The following is a 26,894-nucleotide window of genomic DNA, read 5'->3' as shown; positions in this document are numbered from 1 at the left end:
TAGATTTTTTAACTTTGGCCATAAGCCACATAGGTTTGATTTTTAGCCTTTTAAACTTGTTGCCCATGGGAACTTATTTTGCAATGTGTTCACATACAGTCTCTTTTTGAAGAACTCCCATTTCTGTGCTGTGTTCATCGATGCCAATATTCCCTCCCAGTCTAAGTCTTGGAAAGCAACTCTCAGCCTTGGAAAATTAGATCTCTTAAAGTTAAGAGAGTTTTTATTTTTCTTGTATGTGTTTGTTGCTTAAATGAAATCATGTTATGGTAACTGCTACCAAGGTGTTCTTTTATATGAACATTAGCAATAGGCTCTGCATGGTTTGAGATTACCAGGTCCAGCAGAGCATCATTCCTGGTTGGGGCCTCTATGAACTGTACCATAAAATTGTCCTGTAGTAGGTTTATAAATTTTTCCCTTTGACTGTTCCTGCAATACCATTTCTCCAGTCAGTTTCTGGGTAGTTACAATCCCCCATTTTTATCACTGTCCCAGCCCTAGCAGCCCTTTTCGATCTGTGCAAGGGGCGGAGTCTCCACCTCCTAACACTGGGTGGCCTATAAAACTCCGACAATTATCTTTGCTGTACGCACCCCCATGTGCAAGTCCCTCCATAATGCTTGAGCCTCATCACACTTTCCATCAACTAGGTCCTCTTTCACACTCACTCTGAGATCACTTCTCACATACAGACAGAGAGCCAAAAATATTAATAGCCCAGCTATGTGAATAATGAAGCCAAGATTCAGCAACAGCAATTAAATCATAGTTCTCTTCATGCACCAAAGCTTCCAACTCACCTATTTTGCTTGGCAGACTTCTGGCATTGGTGAACACTTTTTCATTGACACCTTGTGCACATGTATTTTGCATATTTTTTATTTTCGTACAAATGGTACCAATTCCAAAAATGGTACCAATTCTTATCACCTGCCATAGCCCTCCCTCCATCTTTCCCCATTCCACCCACCAATAAGGACTCACCCCTATCTGATCTGTCTGCCCCAATATAATCTAATTCTCACTGCCCCTCAATCCTAGTTTAAATACTCTTCCAGCCTTCCCATAAACCTCTCCCCCAGCACAGCAGACCCCCCTTCCATTTAGGTGCAAACCATCTCTAGCATATAGGTTGCACCCCAATGAAACATATATTTTTATTTATTTTTGTTGCTGGCTGATGCTTAAATTCTGCACATACTGTGTATTATAACACCATTCACACTCCTATGCTGCCCCATATCCTACCCTCCAACACTCCTCTCCTGCCCATAATTCCTCCCATCATACCCCTCTGCTACTCCTTTCCTGCAGATATGTGCTTGACATTGTACCTCCATCATACCACCTGCTTAACACTTCTTTCACATTATTCATAAATTAAGCCAACCTTGCTCATTCTAGCACACTTTTGCTAAAACTACACTCAAAAAATATATCTAAAATTGACCCATTTTATATTATTGGGCTCTAAACTGACAACAGCTCAGACATGAAAAAAAAATTAATATTTTCCAAAGTTGTAAATTGAGGTTGAATATTTCAACGAAGAAAAGCAGGACGTTTAAAAATAAAAAAAAAAGGGCGGGGGAAAGGAGGGAAAAATGGGAAGATCAGGGAATAACAAACAGGCTCCAGGCTAGCAGGGTGTTCCAGTGGTTACAAATCCTAAGAAACAGGGTAATCAAAGACAGTTGTTATTCCCTCAAGCAATTGCAGGAGCTCATCTCGTCCAAAATCTAAAATGGCTAGGAGTCTAAAGAGACTAGCATTTTCAGGGATTCTGAGGAGGAATAATGGTCCCAGGCCAACCAAAGGGTCTTAAATGTTTCCAATAAGTCAGACTCCATGACGAAAGCTCCTCCATCTGCATAATATCATTGATGATGTTGACCCATTGCGCAATGTAAGAGTGGAAGAGGACTTACAGAAGGATGAGACCAACTGATGGGCAGCAGAAAGAAAATCTCAGCAAATTTGATTTTTGAGATTAATATGATCCTGGCACCGGAAAAGCTACGTCTGGCACCGGAACCAAGGACTCAATATAGATTTTGTTATATATTGTGAAAACTTTGCGCCAAAAGGAGGGAAAGCCTGTCACATTCCTACCACATGTGCAGAAACATTCCCCTGGCTCTCCAACATGTGTCAGACATCGTACTTAATAAACGATGAAGCGAGACTGAATTTATATAAACACTGAAAGAGTGCTCCAAAGTTGCAAATTGAATTGATGCCTTCATGTAAAGCTGACTAGTATTCTCACAAATACACATGATAAATTTCTCAAGATATTGGACTCTTGGCTTAGAAAACTCTTAGGAGAAAAAAAAAAAAAAAAAAAAAAAAAAAAAACACAGCTTGCCCTAAAACAAAGCCCTCCAGTGGCGTACAGTCACCTCTGCAGAGGCTTCCATCTTCATGAGTTGTGGCCACTTGAATGGCCACGATGACGTCACTCCCGCATATGTGTGCCAAAGTTTTAGCCATGGTACACAGCTATGAAGGAATGACACAGGTATGTCGTTCCTTCAGCGCTCATGTGCTGGTGACGTCACCGGTTGTTGCTCCACAGAATATCTCCTAAATGGTGCACATTTAGGAGATATTCATTTTACCTACAGGTATGTTTTATTATAAAGCTTACCTGTAGGGGAAAAAAAAAAATGTTTATTACCACTTTAATTATCGACATTTTCCATGGAGAGTGCAACAGCTCTATGGAGGAACCCATCACTGAGGTAGTGTCCCCTGAGCCATGCTTTCCTCTAACCACTCATTTTCTTCCACATCCACCCAGTAATCTTTTCCCTCCTTACTGTTCCTTTTTCACTACTATATTTACAACTGTACGTCCAAGCTCTATGCCTTCATAAATTCTCCCATTTCCTTCTTTCTTCGCGTGCACACTTTGAATTTTTTCTGGTCTAGAAATAGAAAGCTTAACAACATCAAAACTAAAAACTAGAAAAGCTACAATTTCTGGGGAAATTGTGTGAAGTGTTCTTGCCTCCACCAGTAGTCTACAACTGGAGTGGGCGGAGTAACTGGGTGGAGTGGCTTGTCACACTGCTGCCTGCTCACACACCTGGGTTCCTATATCAACTCACTCTACAGCAAGGGCAGAGAAGAGTGGTTAAAAACAAATTGCTCCAACTTGCTCACTTCACTGGCGGTTGACATCTTCAAACGGTTGTAGTTTAAAAATTATAAATCCTACACCGAAGAGCTTTATATTGTGAGAATCACAAGACCCAGACCTACATTTTGATGCATAGTAGGTCTCTGAAATATTAAAAATGAAGGCACAGTCGCAGTTTAGATATTGCCCTTTAAATTTGAGGTGGCAAGAGTGGAGTTCAATGACTGTCAATGGGCGGCGTGAGTTGCAAACAAATGGTCATATTGTGAAAACTATCAGGACTGTGGCTTAGCCGTGGACATTTTTAGTGGCAGCAGGGATAGCTGAAGGTTTTTATATAAGATTTGTGTAGGTGGGCTTGAAAATGAGGGAGTGGTGGCAGTTTAGAAATCATGTCCTGATTTTTCAGCTCACACTTTAGCTTTTGTCAGCTCCCACTCTAGTTTTGAACATTCCGCCATTCATTCCTATGGGACCAATTTCACCACCAAAACGCCGATATTTCGTGAACCATTCGGCGAAACGTTCCCCAAAGTAATAGCACAACAATCAGGAACAATCCTCACGTTTCGGTATATTACTATGTAGTGTAAAAACTGTGGGAGGAGTTAGGGTGGTAAATTTGGCTATAATAATAAGAATATATATGTGAGATAACAGTAAGTGGTCTTGCCATACAAGAACACTTAACTAAATCTGTTCCTCTACCTAGTTCCTTCTCTCCCTTTTTTCCCTTCCTTCAACCTACCCTTCTCCCCACTTCCCCATACTGTAAACCAGAAGACACTGTTTTTTACATATATTATCTTGTTAGTTGACTCCTTGCATCTTAGAAAATTGGTTGCAAAATCTTTGCAACTAAACAAATGCTGGGATTTTCTGTTAAAACGTAATAGAATTAATTGAAAAAACTATACTTAGAAAGTGAGTTTTAAAAAGATCAACACATTTTACATCTAAATATCAATATAATTATGCATTCCTTTACATATTATATTGACGTTGTTATCATGAGGTTGGTTTCTGAAAAATAAAGCTTGGGATAAAAAAAAAAAAGGGGGGGGGGGGTTCTGAGAAGAATAAATGTAACCATTGTCCTCCACGTCTGGAGGAAAAGAGATGTAATCTACAAATACGAAAAGATTTCTTCACAGTAAAAGCTGTGAAAATGTGGAATAAACTTCCTCAAGAGTTGGTTCTGGCCAGCTCAGTGGATTCTTTCCTAGATACGCAGAATATAACTGGATACTAACATTGATAGGTAAAGTTGATCTAGGGAATACCTGATTGCCTCTCAGGGGATCAGGAAGGTATTTGTAACCCTGCAGGAGCAAACTGGACCATGCTTTGCTGGGTTTTTTGCCTTCCTCTGGATCAATTGTGGGTACAGGATTATAACTTTTTTTATTCTCTGTGTGGTTTAACTAGATAGATGTTTGTCTTTTTTCAGCCAAACTATGTAACATTCACATTGGAATTTATCTAGTAAACGGTGTTAGTATATGTCAACAAAGAACAAGGTATGGACAACAAACAGCCTTGGCAAACAAAGAATTGCTTTTTACTAGCCATGCATTATGACATGTTGCATTAAGGTTTATGCACATTGTATGTTTTTTTTTTTTTTTAAAGAAACTACTACTGAAAATGCAGGTTAAGGCACCAAAATGCTCACTACGGGACTTTTTTTTGTGTGTCAGTACACATCGAAAACAGAAAATTTTTTAAGACCATAAATTCTGTCTGCACTGCAAAAAAAAAAAAAAAAATTATATGGTGCCAGTAGCCCTAAAGCTTCCACTGTTCATCCCCCACTGACTGTATTACTTTGTATATTAGAAAGCAGTAAGGCAAGCAGGATGCAAGATTGGGCATTGACAGATGTGGGTCGCAACGTGTAAACATTGAGTAAAAGGGCATATCACGGAGCAAAGTGTTTCCAGAGTGAACTATATGTACAGAGTCTAAAACAAGAATGTTTCTTACTAAATCACTAAACAATGGGAAAAATTGATCTTCTAGTGTCCCGATTTCACATTCTAAAGATAAAGACCCCGATGAAAATCTGACCCCAATCGGCTAATGGCACAATGAATAAACGTACCTCTTTCCAGGATAGCCTTCAGAATACTTGTTGTTTAGACAAGATCCAAGGGCCTCCAGAGCTGCACGGCTACAAAAATTCTATTCAGGAGAAAAGAAATGACAATTTTCATCAAACTTGAAAAAGCAATATGGCAGTTTACTGCAGATTACACTTGTTAAAACATTACTTGCAGCTAGATTGGACATAGTCCTTAAAGATAAACTCCAGGCAGATCTAAAAATGCCAGGTAATGCAGCTTTGTATAGTATTAAAAAGTGGTTATTTTACTTTAATGCATTATTCTGCACACTTGATGTTTTTACAGCGGCTGTTTTTGGCTTTTGACGTTTTTTTCTACAGCCAGTAAACCACCCAGCATGTTATCCTATGTATCCATGCACATACACTGTAATCAACGTTTTTTGGCTGGGACGTTTTTCAGCTGGGACGTTTTTCAGCTGGAAAAAAAACCCCAGGACTAGTGGGTTTCTAGAGGAGTTAGTTATCTGTAAAAACGCTCCAACGCTGAAAAATGTGGCAAAACATGGTAAAACGCCGCAAATCAGAGGCGTTTTTAGATTTTTTTTTACAAAAAAAAAAAAACACAAAAAATGGTAAAACCACAAACGTGGAAAAACGCCGCTAAACACTAAAAAAAGCTGAAAACTCATGTTTTTAACATGACTTTACACAGCTAACGTTACCAAAGTTATTAAAATGTTTAGTATGCATGGAGCCTTAAGGTAAAAAACCTTCTGTAACCAGCTACCTGCCCCCCTCCCCTTATACTTACCTGAGCCCAATTTCGACCCAGCGATGTGCACAAGAGCAGCAGCTCTCTCTCTTCTCTCTGCACAGAGGCGCAGAAGTGGGAGCCATTGGCTCCTGCTGCTATCAATCACAGGCAGTGAGCAGAGAAGGGCCAAGCAGCAATTTGTGTGTTAATGGGCCCACAAAGCTGGCTCGGGATTGGGCGTGCACAAGGCCCCCAGAGCCAGTGGCTTGCTATGGGGGCACTCGACAAGGGGGAGTGGCCAGGAGCGCCTGCAAGGGAACCCAACAAGAAGAGGATCAGGGCTGCTCTGTGCAGAACCATTGCATTGAAAGTGTAAGTATAATCCTTTTTTTATAATCACTTTAAATATCATTAATTTTTAAAATAAATCAGTTCAAGTACCCAAATATGACTTTGTATAAGCTTTTTGTAGTCCTTCATGCAGAGCAGACAGGGAGAGAGAGGAACGGCACTAGAAGCCAATCAGCTGTGTTGGAATTGCTCACACTGTGACAGGAGGGGAAATCAGAGTGATGAGAAACTGAGCCTTCTGCTTCTCCTTCACTATCTAATCAGACCAATGCAGGAAGGCGACAGCTGACTAGAAATGCTGTGTAAATTTCAGGAATGGCTGAACAGAAAAACACTTTGGCAGGTAAACCAGATCACAAATGTATTTCAACTTTTTTATTTAGGTATTTGCCTGCAGTTTAGCTTTGAACAGAAATCGAATGTGCATCTAAATCAAAAATCACTGGCCAACTGTCCAAGTCTGCCTAAAACTATTTGGACACAGCCTACTTCTGGATTATTTAGTGGATATTTCTGCTCAGTACTGGTTAATTGCAAACAAAGCCCCCAACTCTATAGCCCACATATTGTATTACATGCTCTACAACATACACTCTGCAGTTTGACTGGTGTAGGTCTTGGCTTGAGGAAAGCATAGCAGTCAGGAGGTAGAGAGGTCCTCCTCAGCAAACTAAGACATTTCTGATGGAGAGTGCTACCATTTCTGTGCAAACCTTGGGGTTTAAATGAAGAATGCAGGCTATCTTGAGTGCCTTGCTTCATGACTAGTTCATAATACCTTACACTATTTGAATTACATAATATTATAAGCCATTTGGTGAAGACAAATTGGGTACAAAGAGAAAAGGTACACAGAAAAAAAAAAAGTGTGTGTTTGTGTGTGTGTGTGTGTTCAAACGTTTGCATACCCTGGCAGAAATTGTGAAATTTTGGCATTGATATTGAAAATATGACTGATCATATGAAGCCAGTTATTATCATATATATCTCCATTTATCCATCCCCAGCACCTACCTCTGAAGCAATCATCTCCAGTCCACGACACTGCCTGTCCTTCTCCTTTCGTACAAGATCCCACATTTCTGGGTCGTTGTCTGCCAGACTCTCCTGTCCATTCCATGGTTGGTTCCCAACTTGGGATGCTGGTCGAGTGTGCTGGGCCCGAACATGGCAGCATCTGCGCAGAGGCTGTGAGTAAAATAAAAACCGGTAGCCAATTGATAAATGTGTGATTTTCCTATTACTAGAACTGGAAAACATCAGGTCTCTAGATGTTATCTACAATAAATGCCAGAGTAGGCTAATTACTAGAATACATTTTATGCTCTCCATTGGCAAGGGACTGGTATGTGTTCATGATACCTGCACCTGGAATGATGAAAAGCTACCTGAAAAATTTGCAGCACAACTATTTCTCCCTCACACAGCAATTTAAAGATTTTTAGTTGTGTACTGCATATCTAAAATCTAGGTATATTCTGGGCAGTCATGTGATGCTGCAGAGAGAAGCCTTTTAACCTGTATTGAAGTCAAAAATGTAAAAAAAAACTGCCAACAGGCAGGATATTTGTTTTTTTTAACAGATGAGACTTTAGTGGTCTCTTCTGTTACAAATGCCTCTCCCTGCTGTCACTCAGCAGTATGTACAGCTCAGACCACATTTACGACACCTGCTCTGTGCCGTGATGAAAATACATCCGTGTGAAAGTGATATCATTGTGGCCAGACCATTTAGGAGGCTGGAGTAAGAAAACCCAGAAACAAGATCAGGCAAAGATGAAAGGGCCAGGGACCAGATGAAGCAGTGACAGAACAGCACTAGAGAGCTGGTGTGACAGGTAAGTCTGCCATAATGTGCCAATATGTACATACTAGCACATTATGGCATAAAACTTCTGGAGGCCCATTAACAAAAAAATAAATAATACCACTCTAAGTAATGATATAATATTGTATGTTGCTCTCTGAGCATTCAGGCTGACAGGAAGTGGGTTGAATGACGCTGGGTGTCAACCAGCAGAAAAAGATAGGAAGTTAGGGTGGAGGGCAGCTCTGCAGCATATACCAGGTGAGCGGTCGATTTCTCATCCAGAACAATGGTTGGTTTCTCCCAAAGGCCAGGTTCACATCATTGTGGGTGGTTTCAGGTGCAGGTGTTCCGCATCCGAAGCCAAACGCTGCTCTTTAGAGACTCAAGAGACATTCACTCTTAATGACATCCCCATGCATCTAAATCCGCAATGCGGCCACTGCATTTGCAAGATACTGCAGGAACCTTTTTCTTGCATGTAAACACAGCCACGGCAGCCCAATCAAATGAACGGGCTAGCGTTCCCACGCAAACCCCCAAACAGTGTGAACCTAGCCTAAAGCAAAAGAGTTTCAGTTTGTGGGAGATGCTATAAAGTTAAATCAGTTGACCATTTCCTTTATTCGTCAAGGTCTTGTTGGTGGGATATCACCAAACTAAAAAGGATCTGATATTTTTTTTTTTTAAACATGTTATACTTACCTGCTCTGTGCAATGGTTTTGCACAAAGCAGTCTCGATCTTCCTATTCTCAGGACCCCAGCCAGTGCTTATGGCTCCTTCCCCCTGCTGAGTGCTCCCATAGAAAGCTGTTTGCTCTGGGGGCATTTGTGCGTACTCTCTCCCGAGCCGCCCATGCGTTTGTCCATATGACACACAAAGTACTGTTTGGCCCTGCCCCATTGCTCATAAATGATGGCAGCAGGAGCCATGTGTCTCAGCCAATGAGGGATGGAGATCTAGGAGAGTTGAGGCTGAGGGATGGAGATCTAGGAGAGTTGAGGCTCCTGTGCACAGATCTGGATTGAGATCAGGCTCAGATAAGTATTATGGGGGATGAGGGGGGAGCTGAACTCATATGTTTTTAGAGTTGCTGTGAACATTATGAGGGGTCCCCACTATCAATTCTGTATTTTTATTAATTTTGTAGCAGGGAGAAAACAAGAGGAGGTGCTAGAGTCAAAAATACCAGCAGAGTTATCACTATTGTAGTTTCCAAGAACAAAAAGCTTACTCTGTCTATCAAGCTACCCCAGATGCCCCCACTTGGAAAACGTACACTCATCTCTTGTTATGATGGCAATGCTAAAGTTTTGGATTTCCCATCATTTTCTGTTTTAGTTACAATGTAAACCAGAGCAAATAGAGGAGTGAATGTCCCCAAAGAGGATACAGACAGCAAAACAAATTTGACTACAATGCTCAAAATAAAAATTAAAGGAACACTTTGAAAACACATTAGATCTCAATGGGGAAAAATATCATGCTGGATATCTATATTGATATGGACTGGGTAATGTGTTAGGAACATAAAAATGCCCCACTGTTTGATGGAAATTAAAATGATCAGCCTATAGGAGGACTGAATTCAAAGACAATCCAAAAATGATGCAGCAGGCTAGTCCATTTTGCTGAAATTTCATTGCAGCAACTCAAAATGGTACTCAGTAGTTTGTATGGCCCCCCACGTGCTTGTATGCATGCCTGACAATGTCGGGGCATGCTCCTAATGAGACGACAGATGATATCCTGGGGTATTTCCTCCCAGATCTGGACCAGGGCATCACTGAGCTCCTGGAAAGTCTGAGGAGCAACCTGGCGGCATCAATTTGACCGAAACATGATATTCCAGAGGTGTTCTCTTGGATTTAGGTCAGGCGAGCGTGGGGGCCATTCAATGGTATCAACTCCTTCATCCTCCTGGAACTGCCTGCATAATCTCGCCACATGAGGCCGGGCATTGTAGCGCACGAGAAGGAATCCAGGACCCACTGCACCAGCGTAGGGTCTGACAATGGGTCCAAGGATTTCATCCCGATACCTAATGGCAGTCAGGGTGCCATTTTCTAGCCTGTAGAGGTCTTTGCGTCCCTCCATGTATATGCCTCCCCAGACCATCACTGACCCACCACCAATACAGTCAAGCTGAATGATGTTACAGGCAGCATAATGTTCTCCACGGCTTCTCCAGAACCTGCTCTCATCTGTGAAAAGCACAGGGTGTCAGTGGCAGACCTGCCAATTCTGCTGCTCAATGACAAATGCCAATCGAGCTCTATGGTGCTGCGCAGTGAGCACAGGGCCCACTAGAGGACATCGGGCCCTCAGGCAACCCACATGGTCTGTTTCTGATTGTTTTGTCAGAGACATTCGCACCAGTGGCTGCTGGAGGACATTTTGTAGGGGCCTGGCAGTGCTCTTCCTGTTCCTCCTTGCACAAAGGAACAGACATCGGTCATACTGATGGGTTAAGGACCTTCTACGACCCTGTGCAGCTATCCTAGAGTAACTGCCTGTCTCCTAGAATATCCTCCATGCTCTTGAGACTGTGATGGGACACACAGCAAACTTTCTGGCAATGGCACGTATTGATGTGCCATCCTGGGAGGAGTTGGACTGCCTGTGCAACCTCTGTAGGGTCCAGGTATCACCTCATACTACCAGTAGTGACACTGACCCTAGCCAAATGCAAAACTAGTTAAAATCAGTCAGAAAAGATGAGTAGAGAAAAAATGTCAGTTGCCTCCACCTGTAAAACCATTCCTGTTTTGGGGATTGTCTCATTGTTGTCCATCTAGTGCACTTGTTAATTTCATTACCACTAAAAGCAGCTGAAACTGATTGACAACCCCCCACTACTACTTAACTGACCAGATCAATATCCCAGGAGTTTAATTGACTTGATGCAATACTCTTATTAACCACTTCCTGTCGGGACACTTTTACCCCCCTCCTGTCCAGGGCAATTTTCAGCGCTATCACATTTTGAATGACAATTGCGCGGTCATGCAATACTGTACCCATATGAATTTTTTACCATTTTTTGAGACAGATAAAGCTTTATTTTGGTCGTATTTATTCACCGCTGGGATTATTATTTTTTTTACTATGTAAATGACATGTCCAAAAATTTTGAAAAAAAGTGTTAATAAAATTTTGCAAATAAATAATATTTCATCATAAATCTTGGCCAAAATTTATTCCGTTATTTTTTTAGTAAAAAAAAAAATCCAAATTAGTTTATAACCAAAAATTATAATTTTTAAACATTTTTATATTTTTTTTATAGTATTTTTTTGACACTGTACTACTTGTGGGGGGTGATGAAGATTTTTTTTTTTTTTTTTTTTTACACTGATTGCTTTTACATCCATAAAGGATGTAAAAGCAATCATTTCTCTTTCTCTCTGTCTGCATTCTTGCAGTCATTGAGAAATACTGAGTGAGCTGTGATTGGTCACAGCTTGTCACATGGTGCAAGGCTGTTGTGAATAGCCTTGTACCATGTGACCTCTGTGATCATTCACAGATTTCACACGTACTAAGCAATGATGTCACAAGTGACATCTTGCTTACTACTTTGCATGTGATCACTGATTCGCCAATCAGTGATCACATGATCGGGACCTCGTACAGAGGTCCCGTCCGACGATCGGTGTTTCACTGTGTCCGGAGGACACAGCGGGCACCGGATCGCAGTGGTGCGCGCACAGCTAGGAAAGGCGGGTGCCGTTTATGAACGGCAACCCGCCCCTGGAGTGCCACCGTCCTGCCGTTTATAAACAGCAGGCGGACGGCAAGAGGTTAAAAAGTGTTCCTTTAATATATTAAAAAAAAAACTTCTCATTTCGGTCATAAAAAATATCCAAAAAACTCAAATTGCGGCATAAATTTAGGCCAAAATGTATTCTGCTACATGTTGGTTAAAAAATCCCAATAAGTGTACAGGCAGTCCCCGCGTTACGTACAAGATAGGGACTGTAGGTTTGTTCATAAGTCGAATTTGTTCATAAGTTGAATCAGGCACTTTTATAAGCACTAACTACTAACCAAACGACAGGATATTAGATTACGTTTTTGTAATAAGGTTACAGAAAGCAGTAAAACCTCAAGAGGCTCTAAACTGGTGTTTTGCATAAGAACTGCAGCTTGGACACATGTTTGCCTTAACATATTTAACTTTTATGTGCATGTAAATGTTTAAACATCAAATTCAACATTCAAATATTATACTGTAAACTCTTGTACAGTGTAGAGTACAACTTTAAACTATCTTGGCAGAGGATGGCATGTTGGAGAGGATTGGGCAGCAACAGTGTCTCCGACATCCAAATGTAAAAATACACTGTACTGTAATGTACTGTATGAGAGAACTCTGCTCTCCTTTACACAGCACACGCTGCCCCCTCCCCCCTGCACAGACGGAGGATCACTTCAGTGAGCAGCCTGACAGCCTCTCCTTTCCTCTCCCCGGAGGTGCAGACAGACAGTCTTAAATCACTTTGGAGATAGTGGGCAGACACTGCTAGCCCCACAAGTAACGAGCAATGGATGTCTCTGTCTCTTATGTCTCTCTGATGTCTCTTATCAGCTAGTCTCTTATCAGCTTGCTGCACAAGAATGCTGACAGCTTGACTTCCGGTCCCGAGGGAAGTGTACGTAAGTATGAGTATTACGTAAGCCGAATGTACTTAACTCGGGGACTGCCTGTATATTGATTGCTTTGTATGAAAGTTATAGCAAACTATGGTATAGATAATGGAATTTACACAGCTTTTACTTTCTGACTGCCTATCACATTTCTTGAGGTGCTAAAACAGCAGGATAGTACAAATACTCCCAAATGACCCCTTTTCGGAAAGTAGACACCCTAAGCTATCTGCTGAGAGGCATATGGAGTCCATGGAAGATTTTTTTTTCCGACAAGTTCTTGAAAAATGACAACTTTTTTTTTTTTTTTTTTTTTTTTCATCACACAAATTTGTCATTTAAATTATAAACAAATGAAGGACATAATTTTGTAGTAAGTCTAAACTTAATGTCACTGGGAAAGCACTTGAGGAAGGTAACTTTGTACAAGTAAATGTTTGAATGTGAATGTTGTATTGAGGAAACAGGTGCTCATAAATGAAATGAAAATAGAACAAATGGGTGCAGCATTGACCGGGCTGTGTGAGTCTTCGACTGACTATGAGTGTTGTACATGGATACATAACACATCTGCTGAGATTCCGGATTACTATGAAGTCAATGAGAATCATAGATCCCAGGTAAATGCTTTACAAACTCGATCTCGATACATAGCCAAAAGATGCCTGGTCCCCTTTTAAAGTGTTGGGAAGTTTTGGATATTTTTTTGGATGGTTTAACCGCTTGCCGCCCTGCCACTGTGTATATACGTGTGCAGGGCGGCAGTGGAGCGCAAAACCACGTTTTAAAATGGGTTCCGCGCTCCCGACACTTTCGCCGGCAGGGGGGCGTGCGCGCGCTCCCGCCGACCCGCGGGTGACACGATTTGATCCAGGAGGGATCAATCATTAGATTTCAGCCAGTGATTTCTGGCTGAAATCACATGATTGGTCCCTGTCCTATTATGTCCTGTGTTGACAAATACACAGGGCAGGATATGATGTCATTCTTCTCTGCCTGGACACATTCCGTTCCAGACAGAGAAGAAGACATCCAAAAAGTGAGTACACAAGCACTACACTACAGTTAGAACACTCTAGAACACATTTAACCCCCTGATCGCCCCCCCCCCCAGTTAACCCTTCACTGCCCTGTCACCAGTGTCACTGATCAGTGAAGCGATTTTTACTGATCAGTGTCGCTGGCGACTTCCGATAGAGTTAGCGCCCCTCCCAGATAGCGTCAGATTGCCCGCCAGTACACCAGTAATCCCGTTTAACCCCTTGATCACCCCCCCTCCAGTTAACCCCTTCACTGCCCTGTCACCAGTGTCACTGATCAGTGAACCAATTTTTACTGATCACTGTATCAGTGTCGCTGGCGACTTCCGATAGTGTTAGCGCCCCTCCCAGATAGCGCCAGTTTGCCCGCTAGTGCACCAGAAATCCCATTTAACCCCTTGATCACCCCCCTCCCCCCCCCCCCAGTTAACCCCTTCACTGCCCTGTCACCAGTGTCATTGATTACAGTGAACAGATTTTTACTGATCACTGTATTAGTGTCACTGGTGACTTCCGATAGTGTTAGCGCCCCTCCCAGATAGGGCCAGCTTGCCCGCCAGTACACCAGTAATCCTGTTTAACCCCTTGATCGCCCCCCCCAGTTAACCCCTTCACTGCCCTGTCACCAGTGTCACTGATCAGTGAACCAATTTTTACTGATCACTGTATCAGTGTCGCTGGCGACTTCCGATAGTGTTAGCGCCCCTCCCAGATAGCGCCAGATTGCCCGCTAGTACACCAGTAATCCCATTTAACCCCTTAATCCCCCCCCCAGTTAACCCCTTCACTGCCCTGTCACCAGTGTCACTGATCAGTGAACCGATTTTTACTGATCACTGTATCAGTGTCGCTGGCGACTTCCGATAGTGTTAGCGCCCCTCCCTGATAGCGCCAGATTGCCCGCCAGTACGCTAGTAATCCCGCTTAACCCCTTGATCCCCCCCTCCCCAGTTAACCCCTTCACTGCCCTGTCACCAGTGTCACTGATCAGTGAACAGATTTTTACTGATCACTGTATCAGTGTCGCTGGCGACTTCCGATAGCGTTAGCGTCCCTCCCAGATAGCGCCAGTTTGCCCGCTAGTGCACCAGAAATCCCATTTAACCCCTTGATTGCCCCCCTCCCCCCCCCAGTTAACCCCTTCACTGCCCTGTCACCAGTGTCATTGATTACAGTGAACAGATTTTTACTGATCACTGTATTAGTGTCACTGGTGACTTCCGATAGTGTTAGCGCCCCTCCTAGATAGCGCCAGTTTGCCCGCTAATGCACGGGATTTTTTTTACCAAAAACATGTAGCAGAATACATTTTGGCTTAAATGTATGACTAACTTTGAGTTTACGATATATTTTTTATAGCTGAAAGTAGAAAATATTGTTTTTTTTCAAAATTTTCGTGGTTTTTTTGTTTATAGCGCAAAAAATAAAAAGCGCACAGGTAATCAAATACCACCAAAAGAAAGCTCTATTTGTGTGAAAAAAAGGACGTAAATTTCGTTTGGGTACAGCATTGCATGACCGCGCAATTATCATTTGAATTAGTGCAGCGCCAAACAACAAAAAAAGGCCTGGTCATTAAGGGGGGAAAATCCTCTGGGGCTCAAGTGGTTAAAAAAGTAGGCATACTGATTTTATGGGTTTTTTTTTTACTAATATTTGTTTTCTATGTTATTGCTAAACTTTGTATGTGTATTTTTGATAAGTTTTTAAAGAACCCGGATTTATATTGGAAACAGCTGTGAAATTTGATGTGTTGTCACTATGTGACAAAAGGGAGGAACTGTAAGGAAATATGTCTTATTTAACTGGCTTCCGTTTTGTATATCCTAAAATTAAGCAACGTCTATTGAGAACTGTATAATACTGCTTGCATGCATTAAACTTTCATAGATTTAGCTTTTACACTTCAGGGTCTGGAGCTTTATTTCTCCCAGGCCTGGTGGTGAAAAATAATTGAGGACAAGTGGGCTACAGACAGGAATTGATCCTATCAGTCTCCACCTGTAAAACCATTCTTGTTTTGGGGATCATCTCATTGTTGCCCATCTAGTGCACCTGTTAATTTCATTAACACCAAAACAGCTGAAACTAATTAACAACCCCATCTGATACTTAACCGACCAGGAGTTTAACTGACTTGGTGCTATACGCTGATAAAAAAAAAGTGTTCCTTTAATTTTTTTGAGCAGTGTATTTAAGTCTATATAAAATTAATAAAATACATAATTTAACTCAGCAGACATGTGAATGTGGAGGAAATGTGACGAAAACCCATTTGCAGAAATAGGAATGATCATTCCCCAATGAGATTTTTTAATGTGTTGAAAAATCTTAGAGTGTGATAACCAGCACTTCCGAGACTTGGAGAGGATTATTATGACTGTACAGTTAATCCATACAAAGCTCAATCTATTGATTCTCCAACATCTTTTGCAAATATTAGTTTATAAAAGACCACTTTAATAACTGACCCGCATTTTATATTTTGGCTCTTTGCACAATTTTTAATAAATCTGCTTGAATTTTCCAGCCCATTCAATGGTGTCTGGATGAAAGCAAACTCCAGACAATTTCCTTATTTGTGTGCTTGTTCTGGGTCAGTGTATCAGAATACTAAAGCCAGTGTGTGGGAAATTCCCTTTGATTGAGCCATGCCCCATCCTACACATGGATCTTTTATTGCTATTCATGTTGTACTTGGCCATGAAACAATGCAAAAGTGCTAGAATTAGCAAAACATGTTGTTTAATAGATGAAGATATAACTTTATTAGCCATCTATACATTGTTAACTAGGTGAATAGCAATAATGGGGCGAACTATTACATTCACACCAGAACCAAGCTGTTACTGTATCTGTAGCCTTGAGATCCAAACTTTTAGGCTCCATCATCCCCTGAACTCTCCTGTGCCCAGAAGCCATTCTAAAACTATAAAAGCCACGACCATCAATAACAGACCTATAAGACTTCTAAAACTACTACAAAGTATTTTTCCTATTTAGAAATTGGTCAAGTTCTAGACAGGAGCTATGAAAGGATCTATGTCTAGCCAATACTGAGGGACTTTAATATTCTGCTTAAACACTCTACTCATATGATGCACACTAAAAAGATTTACATATTCTCTACAAGAAGTAAAAGCACTTCAAAACAAACCCTCACACATATCTATAGGCATTATGGAGAAATTAATCTTTAAATGTTACAGCTCAACAAAAAGTTAAATTCCCCCACCCACCACCGATTACTTTTTATTGCACCAGATTTATAGCAGCCTAGCACCCTCTAATGTAAAAACACACAACTGCTGTCCAAAAAATGTAAGAAAAACTAACTGAAACCTGACCTCAGAGTGCCAACTTTGTTGAGGCGGACTTTCTTTACAGTACATGCAACTAGAAAGGTCGGGGATGGTTTATTAAAAATTACTGCTTGTTAAGAATATTTAAATAATTTAATTCCCATAGTCTTGGCACAGGTGCACTATGGGCAAAAAACAATTGGAGGTGCAAATGTACATCTCCTCCTCCAATCATAGGACCCCTTTTATTAATTGAAAAGAATACAATTTTTTTTTTAATGGAATGCCAAGCCGGGGAACCTCTATGAGAGCTGTACTCTAGTAAAAACTGTAAATTAGTGCCAGATGTCCAGCGCTTACTGTAGTTTGGGGGCTAAATAAAATTTTGAGTCATACCAAACCAAGCAGCAGCCACACATGGGGCACATTTCATTGGTGGCAGTTTATTTTCTTACAGTGCCAATGTCCACAAACTAATTTAACCCAGAGTTCAGCTTTAAAATGAAGAAGAGGCTGATAGAAGAGTTATATTCTGAACGCCTGAATAATTCAGGGATTTGCAGACAGGAATTTGCAACTATCAAAACATTTAAAATAGAATAGAACATATTGTCAAAGAAGGAAGCCCCTTTAACACAATGAAAAACAAGTTTAAACATCCTCAAGTCAATAAACGTAGATGCTCTTTTATTGTTACCCTTTCTAGACTTTAATCCATATGAAAATGCAATATGAGCCACTCAAAGTGAAAAGTGTGTCTATTACAGTCCTGAATATATATTTTCAAGTGTATGACTTTCAAAGCCAGCAGAATGATTATGACAGTTTAGGACAATCTGTGGAGGAACGGTTAGATAATTTTCTTCTTAAACATGTAAATGCTAGGCACCAGGGCTGTGTGCTTATGTGCCGCCTCAGCAATTACTTCCCTTGCTTTCTGCATATGGAACTACTGAAATGATGAAAGTCCTGGCCCTGGATTGCATCAGTTGTAAAATAAATATACAAACTCCAACACAGAATATCAGAACACACCACATGAAACACTAAATCCCTATGTTTGTGGCAGAACACTTATGTAAAATCAAGCTAGAAGTAATTTCACAACAAAAAGAACGCAATGAACTTTTCAAGGTTCCAAATTTCAAATATTTGGTTTTAAATGAACAGCTAAACTAGAATCCAATGCTTTTTTTTTAAGTTTTAATTATATGAAAAATGTAAACAATATGCACTCTTGTCTTTTACATTTTGTTCTACCCTACCTATAAACCCCAATAATTACCCATTGATCTTGCCAGTCCTCTCTGGTTTGTGTCACTTTGAATGGGGGGACAACAACAGGCCAGAATGCTCACCTTATGGCAGCTTTGTCCCATGAGCTCCTTTAACCCAGGTGCCATGGCTGGTAATAGTTTAACACATAATTATTATACAGGATTCATATAGCGCCAACAGTTTGCATTGCCCTTTACAATCTAAAGAGAGACAGTACAGTTACAATACAACAAAATACAGAAGGGTTAAGAAGGCCCTGCTTATAAGCACACAATCTAATAAGGTGGGGCAAGTGGTACAAAAGGTTATATCTCTGGGGGGGGGGGGGGTGAGCTGATGGAAGAGATAAAAGTTCAATTAGTTGGAGGTGCGATAGGCTTCCCTGAAGAGATGAGTTTTCATGGATTACCTGAAAACAACTAGAATAGGAGATAATCAAACAGATTGGGATAGAGAGTTTCAGGAGGATGGGAGAGGCTCTGGAGAAGTCCAAGAGACAAGCATGGGCGGAGATAAGATAGCTTGAGACTTGCAGTCTTTCTGCACCCTGACCTTCACTCTGAGAGGATGTGTAGGCTGCTGGATAGTTCAACCCACCATCTGCTTTGTTTCTGGATGAGCACATAAGAGGAGAAAGCAGAGATTGGCAGGTCCTTTGTCATGAGAGGGTGAGAAGGGCAGGGGTCGGGCACCGCATTCGTCACAGTCCCCCACGTGCCTCTTCCCCTGATTTCTCTGCTAAGATCAATGTCACAACTATCAAACCATCCACCCATGCAAGGGTGCTAGGGGTAACCCTGGACTCTAAACTGTCCTTTCAGGCCCACATCTAATCCCTGTTCAAATCATGCCACCTCAACATCTCCAGAAGATGCTCCTTTTTACCCAATGACACCAGAAAGCTACTAATTCACTCCCTGGTTATCCCTCGCCTCGACTACTGCAACTCCCTACGCATTGAATAAGCTATCCCCCCTTCAGTCCACCATGAATGCTGCTGCCAGACTCATCCACCTTACCAGCTGTTTAGCTGTCTAGTAACCCTCTCTGCCAAACCCTTTACTGGCTTTCACTCACCCAACGAATAAAATTCAAAGTACTAACAACTTAAAAAGCCATCCACAACTCTGCCTCCAGCTAAATCACTAACCTGGTCTCAAGAAATCAACCAAACCACTCTCCTCTGTCCTCCCAAGACTTCTTGCACTCTAGTTACCATGTCTCCACCTCCTATGCTCTCCTCCAGGACTTCTCCCATCCTATGGAAACTCCCTACCCCAATCTGTTAGACTATATCCTAATCCAGGCATGTCCAAAGTCCGGCCCGCGGGCCATTTACGGCCCGAGGGTCGGTTTAATACGGCCCTCCATGTCAGTGTGTCTTATGGAGCGAATATGGAGCGGCCGGTCCGGTATTTCCACCGCGGCCATGTCAGAATACCGGGCCGGCCGCTCAGCTCTGCAGCGGGACCTTACCTGTTCCTCTATCCAGCGGCGCGCTGTCTTCCCAGCTTCTGTAGTGTGGGCGCTGGGCATGACAGCCGGGTGCCAAGTGCGCATGCGCAAGAAGCGGTGCTTTTTGTGAATGGTAAGGCGGTACCTGGGACACATGACAGATCCCAGAAGCCGCCGGACCAATCACAAAGCGCAAGTGCTTCTCGCTCATGCGCACTGGGCACCCGGCTGTCATGCCGAGCGCCATTACAGAAGCCGGGAAGACAGCGCGCGGCTGGATCGAGGAACAGGTAAGATCAAAGAACAACTGCGGAAGTAAGAGCGGGTACCTGTCAAATTCAGGTACCCGATCCCCACCTCCCCAAAGGTCAGCAGTCATCTGTACTGTCCGCAGTCTCTGGTCATCCCTGTGCTGTCCGCAGTCTCTGGTCATCCCTGTGCTGTCCGCAGTCTCTGGTCATCCCTGTGCTGTCCGCAGTCTCTGGTCATCCCTGTGCTGTCCGCAGTCTCTGGTCATCCCTGTGCTGTCCGCAGTCTCTGGTCATCCCTGTGCTGTCCGCAGTCCATTAGTTCAGAATTTTTTTTTCCTGTTTTCTGCCTCTAAAACCTAGGTGCGTCTTATGGTAAGGTGCGTCTTATACGGCGAAAAATACGGTAACTTGGCATAAAATAATTTATTTGCATTTAATTGTAATGGTTCAAAGAATGTTTGGAAAAATGTTCGGCCCTCCACCATGTTCACTTCATCCAATCTGGCCCTCTTTGAAAAAAGTTTGGACACCCCTGTCCTAATCTATCCACCTTTAGACGATCCCTGAAAACCCTTCTCTTTAAAGAAGCCTATCCTGCTTCTAACTAATACACTGTGTTTTTACTTTTTCCGTCAGCTCATCCCCCACAGCTATTAACTTTTGTATCAGTTGACCTTTCCTCTTAGATTGTAAGCTCTAATGAGCAGGGCCCTCTGATTCCTCTTGCACCAAATTGTAAATTTGTAAAGTGCTGCGCAAACTGTAGGCGCTATATAAATCCTGTATAACAATAATATAATAAATATCATCCACTGTCTGGCACACCATTGTCTTTTTAATAGAAGAACACCCATCAAGTGCGCAATGCCCCCATTCATTCCTATGGACCCATATTCTGCTTGACAGCTGGAGACCAACACCAGTACAGTCAATTCATAGAAACAAATGAAGCTAAAGACTGAGATCTCTGTTTCTCATACAAAAAAGTAGGAAAGAGAAAATCCCTGCGTTGGTACTCTCTATCGATGCTGAAAAGGCATTTGTCAGAGTAGATTGGGGATATATGTTGGATACATTGGAAGTATTGGGGATGGGACCTAGAAAGAGAGAGTGGATAAGGAAATTGTATAGTCAACCCTCTGCAGCAATCACAGTTAATGGGGAATTGGCAGAGTATTTTGGGAAGCAAAACGGAACTAGACAGGGATGCCCTTTGTATCCATTGCTATATGTTTTATCATTGGAATCTCTTTTGGCTACAATAAGGAATATAGATATAAAAGGAATTTGGAAAGGAGATACGGAGCATAAGGTGGCAGCTTATGCAGATGACATGCTGTTCTATGTTGGAAACTCAAGGATAACATTGCCAAATTTAATGAAATCACTGAAAGAATATGGGGAGATGTCAAAATTAAAAATTACCCCAACAAAAACAAATTTTAAACATAAATCTTACAAATATAGAGAAAAATAGGTTACAGGAGAAATTTCCCTCTGTTTGGAGAGGAAAAGAATTGAAATATCTAGGAATAAAATTAACTGTATCCTCCAAGAACTTGTATAAATTGAATTATATCCCATTCTTAAATGAGATCAGGGATGAACTAAGGAAATTAGGAGGGGGAACCCCGTCATGGATAGGTCATATAAATTTGATGAAAATGGTGATTGTTCCAAAAATATTATATAAATTTCAAATGATACCAATTAAACTACCAGAGGTATACTTTAGATCAATTAAAAAAATGTTAATAAGATTAGGAGGAATAAAAAAACGAGAATTAGGCCAGGAAATTCTTTGTAGAAATAAAGAGAAATGAGGATTGGGAGACCCAGATTTAAAAAGATATAACTCGGTAATAATGGCAAGAATTTTTGACTGGACATATAATGCAGAGGGGAAAATCTGGGTTAAAATAGAAAATATACTAAGTAATACTAAATTAAGTGGAATTGTATGGTTACCTCCACAATACAGAGGATTAGCAGACAGTACAAGTTTGTTGACACAAACAGATGGAATGGGAATTTAATTAATTGTTAATGCCCTTTAAGTCCACAGAGTTTTTCCCCCTGGGTAAAGAAGGTATCACAGGGAAGTGGATTAAGGAGGAAGATGCACAATTAAGGGATATAATGGTGGGGAAGGAAATAGGATCACTTAAGGAATTGGAAAAAAAAAGTTTTTACAAGAATGGATGAGTGGTGTTATTTTCAATTAAAACACTTTATAGGAAAGCTTCCAAAGCCTTTAAGAATAGAGGATTGGAATCCTTTTGAGCACTTGTTTAGTACACGGGGACATGGGAAACACAGAACCTCTAAAATATATAAGATTCTCACTGAAATAAATGCAGATACAAGTCCTCCATATATAGAAAAACGGGAAAGAGAAATAGGAGTTACAATAAATGTGGAAAAACGGAGGAAAATGTATAGAATAAATCCACGGAAATATAAATATGCAGGAGGTAGAAATGAAATAAGTGTTTGGCAAGATGGTATATCACACCGAGTGTGGCACATAGATTGAGTGGAGATAAATCACCTTTATGTTGGCATGGATGTGGAGGTAGAGGCACAATGTATCACATATGGTGGGAGTGTCTGCATTGTATACAATACAAGAGTATTGAGGAAAAATAGTAAACTTAATTCAGAACATTACAGAGGTCGATATTCTAGTAGACCCAGAGATTTGCCTTTTTCATAGTACTAAGCTTTCAGTTAAAAAATACAAAGAATCTGGTTTATTGTACTATTTGAATGCAGCAAAGGGACTGATTCCCAAGTATTGGAGGAGACAGGAAGTGTCGAAAATAAAAGACTGGGTGGATCAAATATGTAAATTGGAGGAACTTTATCATTTGAATGAAGTTAAGATAAAGAGTCACCATACAAGATGGAACAAATGGGAGGAATTCAAAAAGTCAAGGCTAGCCTTAGAGGGTATGGGGGATTAACATAGAATAATATGGAAACATATTGTTCTTTTATAGGGATTACAATCTCCAGAAGTGAACAGGTAAATGCAGAGCAGAAGGGGTCAGGTGGTAAATAGGTAGGGGGGGCGGGGGGAAGGGAAGAAACAATAAATGTTTTGATAATAAGCTAAGGTTTTAATGAGTATGTTTGTATAACTTGTTTATCTGAAAAATTAATAAATATAAAAAAAAAAAAAAATGAAGCCATAGGGCACATGTGCAATAGGAGGAACCGGCATAGGTGTATTTCTTGTAAAAGCAGTATAGAGCCATGCAGTGAATATTGCTGGAACAGGAAGGAAGCTAAGAAGGCAGACTGCACTTGAAGGGGTGGTGGCAGCAGTTGTACTAAAAGGTCCTTTAAGAAAACAAAATGGATCAATTCACAAAGAATCCACCAACGTTATGCAAGTGCCATACATGAAAAAGACTTACTGGCAAGTATCATACAATTGCTGAATTTTTCTGTGGACATTTGAATGTGTACCTGTGATGGAGGGTAGGCAGGACAGAACACACAGAGTAGATGGCAAACGCACAAAGCTTTATTGAGACAAATAGATGACAGTCACTTAATAGGGGAATTCGCAGGGAGGGCGAATACGCCAGTAAAGGGCGGCAAGGAGGGGCCAACATACTTAAAGTCCAACACTGAGAGCCAAGGAAGAGTCTCTGTAGCAATTGTAATCCAACAGGGGGGGTGGGGGGTCAGCACAGGAACAGTTCAAGTGAAACAGGGAGAGATCATGTAATCACAGATCCAACAGGGTGCCTGGTCTCCCACTGGGGTCTCTGGATCTCTAGCAGCTGGCAGGCAACTCGCAATCTCTCCCCTAGGCTGGGGGGGGGGGGGTCTCTGGATCTCTGGCAGCTAGCAGGCAACTCGCAATCTCTCCCCTAGGCTGGGGGGGTCTCTGGATCCCTGGCAGCTAGCAGGCAGTCCTGCACTCTCTCCCCTAGGCTGGGGGTCCCTGGATCTCTGGCAGCTTGCAGGCAGTGGCTGGGGGTCTCTGGATCCCTGGCAGCTAGCAGGCAGTTTTCCCCTGCTCTGGGGGGTCTTAGGCAGGCTTGGGTCTCTGCAGAGTCTGGCCACAAAGGTCCCGCCACAGCTGGGGCTCCTTCAGTGGCTGCACAGCGGTGAATCCCCAGCATCAGCTTCTTAAGCTGATGTCAGACGCCCCCTAGTCGGGGCGGGCCTGAGCTGGCGTGCCTCGTTGCCCGGCAATGAGGCACGCCCCCTGGACAGGGGCCGTGCCTCTCGTGAGCGCGGCCTTTGTCCAGGGACATCTGCAAGCCCGGGAACTTCCCGTGACCGCGCTGCAGATGTCAGGGATCACACGGCAACAGCCTGTAGCCGGAATCCCTTTCATCTCTGCAGGAGGTGATAGGGGCCGCGCCTCTTGTCCTGAGGCTCGGCTTCAAAGAGCCGTGCCGGGACAGCAGGGGGGCCTGAGGGGAAGGACTAGGGAAGGCAGGGACAGCTGGGGGGACTGAGGGGGGGAAGCAGCTGTGACAGTACCCATTTGATGTTTTAGTATAAACATATGTTGGTGTTTAGTACATGCCTGTTGTGTCAGCCATGATATGTTATTTTTTTTTATATGAAATATAATAAAAACTGGTTGGAGGTTTACAATTACATAATCATTGTTCTTTAATTGTAGATAATACCAAAAGATTTCGAGCAAGCTTTGCAACCTGTTCAAAGGATATGTCAATTCACAAAGCTTTACAAAAAAATGAAGATCTTTAATTTCAACCATGTGACTGATCTGAAAAAAAAAAATAAATAAATAAGTGAACTTTTTTTTCTTGAGCTTTTCCGTACAGCATCACTGCTTGTCCCCCAATACAGGAGCGGAGAAAATATCCAGCTCTACCAGTTAAAATGCACCATGTGATTCACTGACCTGCCTCTCACGTGGAAAAAGGATTAGAACATCCACCCTGAATTATATGGCTACCCAGAGCTCCATTACAGATTTCCCCTCTCATCCCAAACAGATGTTTTACCTGACAGGACGTAATAGGAAAATGTGAAACAGTGTCACAGACTGCAATGAAAAGTTAACTGGAAGTCTAAGGGCCAACCCAAGTAAACCAAAAAAAAAAAAAAGTTGCAGTTGGCAGATTTTCCACATTTCTTGCAGCAGTACAGTAAGCAATGAGAAATCATTGAACAGAGTGCTAGGTAGCAGGGAAAAAAAAAAAAGACAAACCTCAACTGGAGTTCTACTTATTTTCAATTCTATCCAAAATTTTTAAAAAAGGTTTTGGAAGGGCAAAACATTGGGATTCTGAGACCCTTAAAATGAAGAAAAAGAAAATCAAGGAGATCAACTTTAAAATAAAACACTTCATAATCTGTCTTTACTGTTCTTCACTTTTCTTTTTTGTCTTCAAATTCTGCTTCTGCTTTTAAAACATTTAAAATGAAATTAATTGCTTCTCTTGTATTTGTGTGTGGGAGTAAAAAAGTGGATTTTCGAAAATACATTTCTGAGTAAATCTTAAAGGGCAAAACAGTACATGACATTTCTCTACTTCAGATCTATTAACAATGCAGAAGAAAAAAGGCATTTTTTTTTACTATTATTTATCCACTCACTTGTACACAACGATCCTCATTTAGGTATAGTTCATGATTGTGGCTCTTAAAATCTACTAAATTAGTCTGCAAAAATACCACCCCTCTCAGAAGCCAATTCCTAATTTTACACCATTCATAAGCAAGAAAACCACTGAAAACTAATCTACCAATGTATATAGAAATTGAATATGGATACAACTGCATAATAGTGGGAATGTCTACGGGTGCCTCTAAATGAGAGGGGGACATCACCCACTGCTCATTTGCTTCCAGGAAAGATGTCGCTAATGTGCTTGCTTACTGTGGACATGCATAATGGATGATAAGCCAACACCAGATTTTGGCAAGTGGGCTATAATAACGCAGGAGGCAGCAACCATCTTTAGAGGCAAGTAATTACCTTGGCAGAGTTGGAAGGGAAGGTCCCTCTTAAAGTGGAACTAAAAGCACTATACTTACCTCTTCTCTAATGGTTCAGGTACCTCGCCCAAGGCCGTTATATCCCATCGATCACACCGGCATCACAAACCAGTCTTTGGGCATCTCCATTGGCAGCTGCAGAATTGTAATATACAACTCCTGCTCATGTGCATAAGTCAGTCATCTAGGCACACAGGGACCCTGTCGGCAATGTAAGCCAGTTTACATGTCGCAGAACACCGCAAGCCCACAGAAAGGTGCATTTAGAACAGACTGCAGACATGCATGTAGAGTCTCTTCTGCAATAATAGCCTGCCTGCTCGCAGTCTAGGGCAGAAACTAATCAACATAATCTATTATAAAAATAGTTGTCAACTATTTTCATTATCGATTAGTTTGGCAGCAGATTTAGTTGGCCTGCATACAGAATGCATTATGTTTACATATCAGGAAAAACAGTGTAGCACACATACAGCTCAGTACACAGTCCATACATGTAAGTGCCTAAGGATGTGAATGTGTGAGGAGCAATGTCTCATTAGACATGTATTCCCAGGCAAGAGAAGGGATTGATTTGAAGGGATTCTAAAAGGCAGATGTTTTTTTGTTAACCTTGCAATGGAGACACTCTATGCTATACTCTGCAGCTTGCTATAACGCCACACTGAAGGCAAGAGGAGCCAGAAGTGTCGGTGGGAACCCCAGATGAGGAGAATCAGAGCAGCAATGTGCAAAACCATTGCATAGAGCAGGTAAGCATGAGGTTTGTTAACCACTTCAAGTCCGGACAC

At 41.8% G+C, this 26,894-nt stretch overlaps 1 protein-coding gene and 1 long non-coding RNA gene across 2 annotated transcripts in view; one reads left to right on the top strand and one right to left on the bottom strand.

The window, feature by feature from the left end:
- SHMT2 (serine hydroxymethyltransferase 2) overlaps positions 1–26,894 on the bottom strand; it is a 117,706-nt gene that overhangs the window by 72,908 nt on the left and 17,904 nt on the right. The window contains exons 2-3 of the mRNA XM_089681166.1: positions 7,336–7,509; positions 5,253–5,332 (exon numbers count right to left, since the gene is read on the bottom strand). Coding sequence (XP_089537292.1) covers positions 5,253–5,332; positions 7,336–7,509 — 254 coding nt within the window. The remainder of the gene's footprint in view (positions 1–5,252; positions 5,333–7,335; positions 7,510–26,894) is intronic.
- On the top strand, positions 12,188–25,462 carry LOC149473394 (uncharacterized). Its single transcript, XR_016313369.1, has 2 exons — positions 12,188–12,789; positions 24,758–25,462. It is a non-coding gene; the product is annotated as an uncharacterized LOC149473394 (long non-coding RNA).

This window comes from Staurois parvus, unplaced genomic scaffold (assembly GCF_062004578.1).
Source record: "Staurois parvus isolate SC_StPar_1 unplaced genomic scaffold, SC_StPar_1.0 ptg000017l, whole genome shotgun sequence".
In the NCBI taxonomy this organism is placed as follows: domain Eukaryota; kingdom Metazoa; phylum Chordata; class Amphibia; order Anura; family Ranidae; genus Staurois; species Staurois parvus.
The sequence above is the reverse complement of the archived record's forward strand: the minus strand, read 5'-3'. Positions and strand labels throughout refer to the sequence as shown.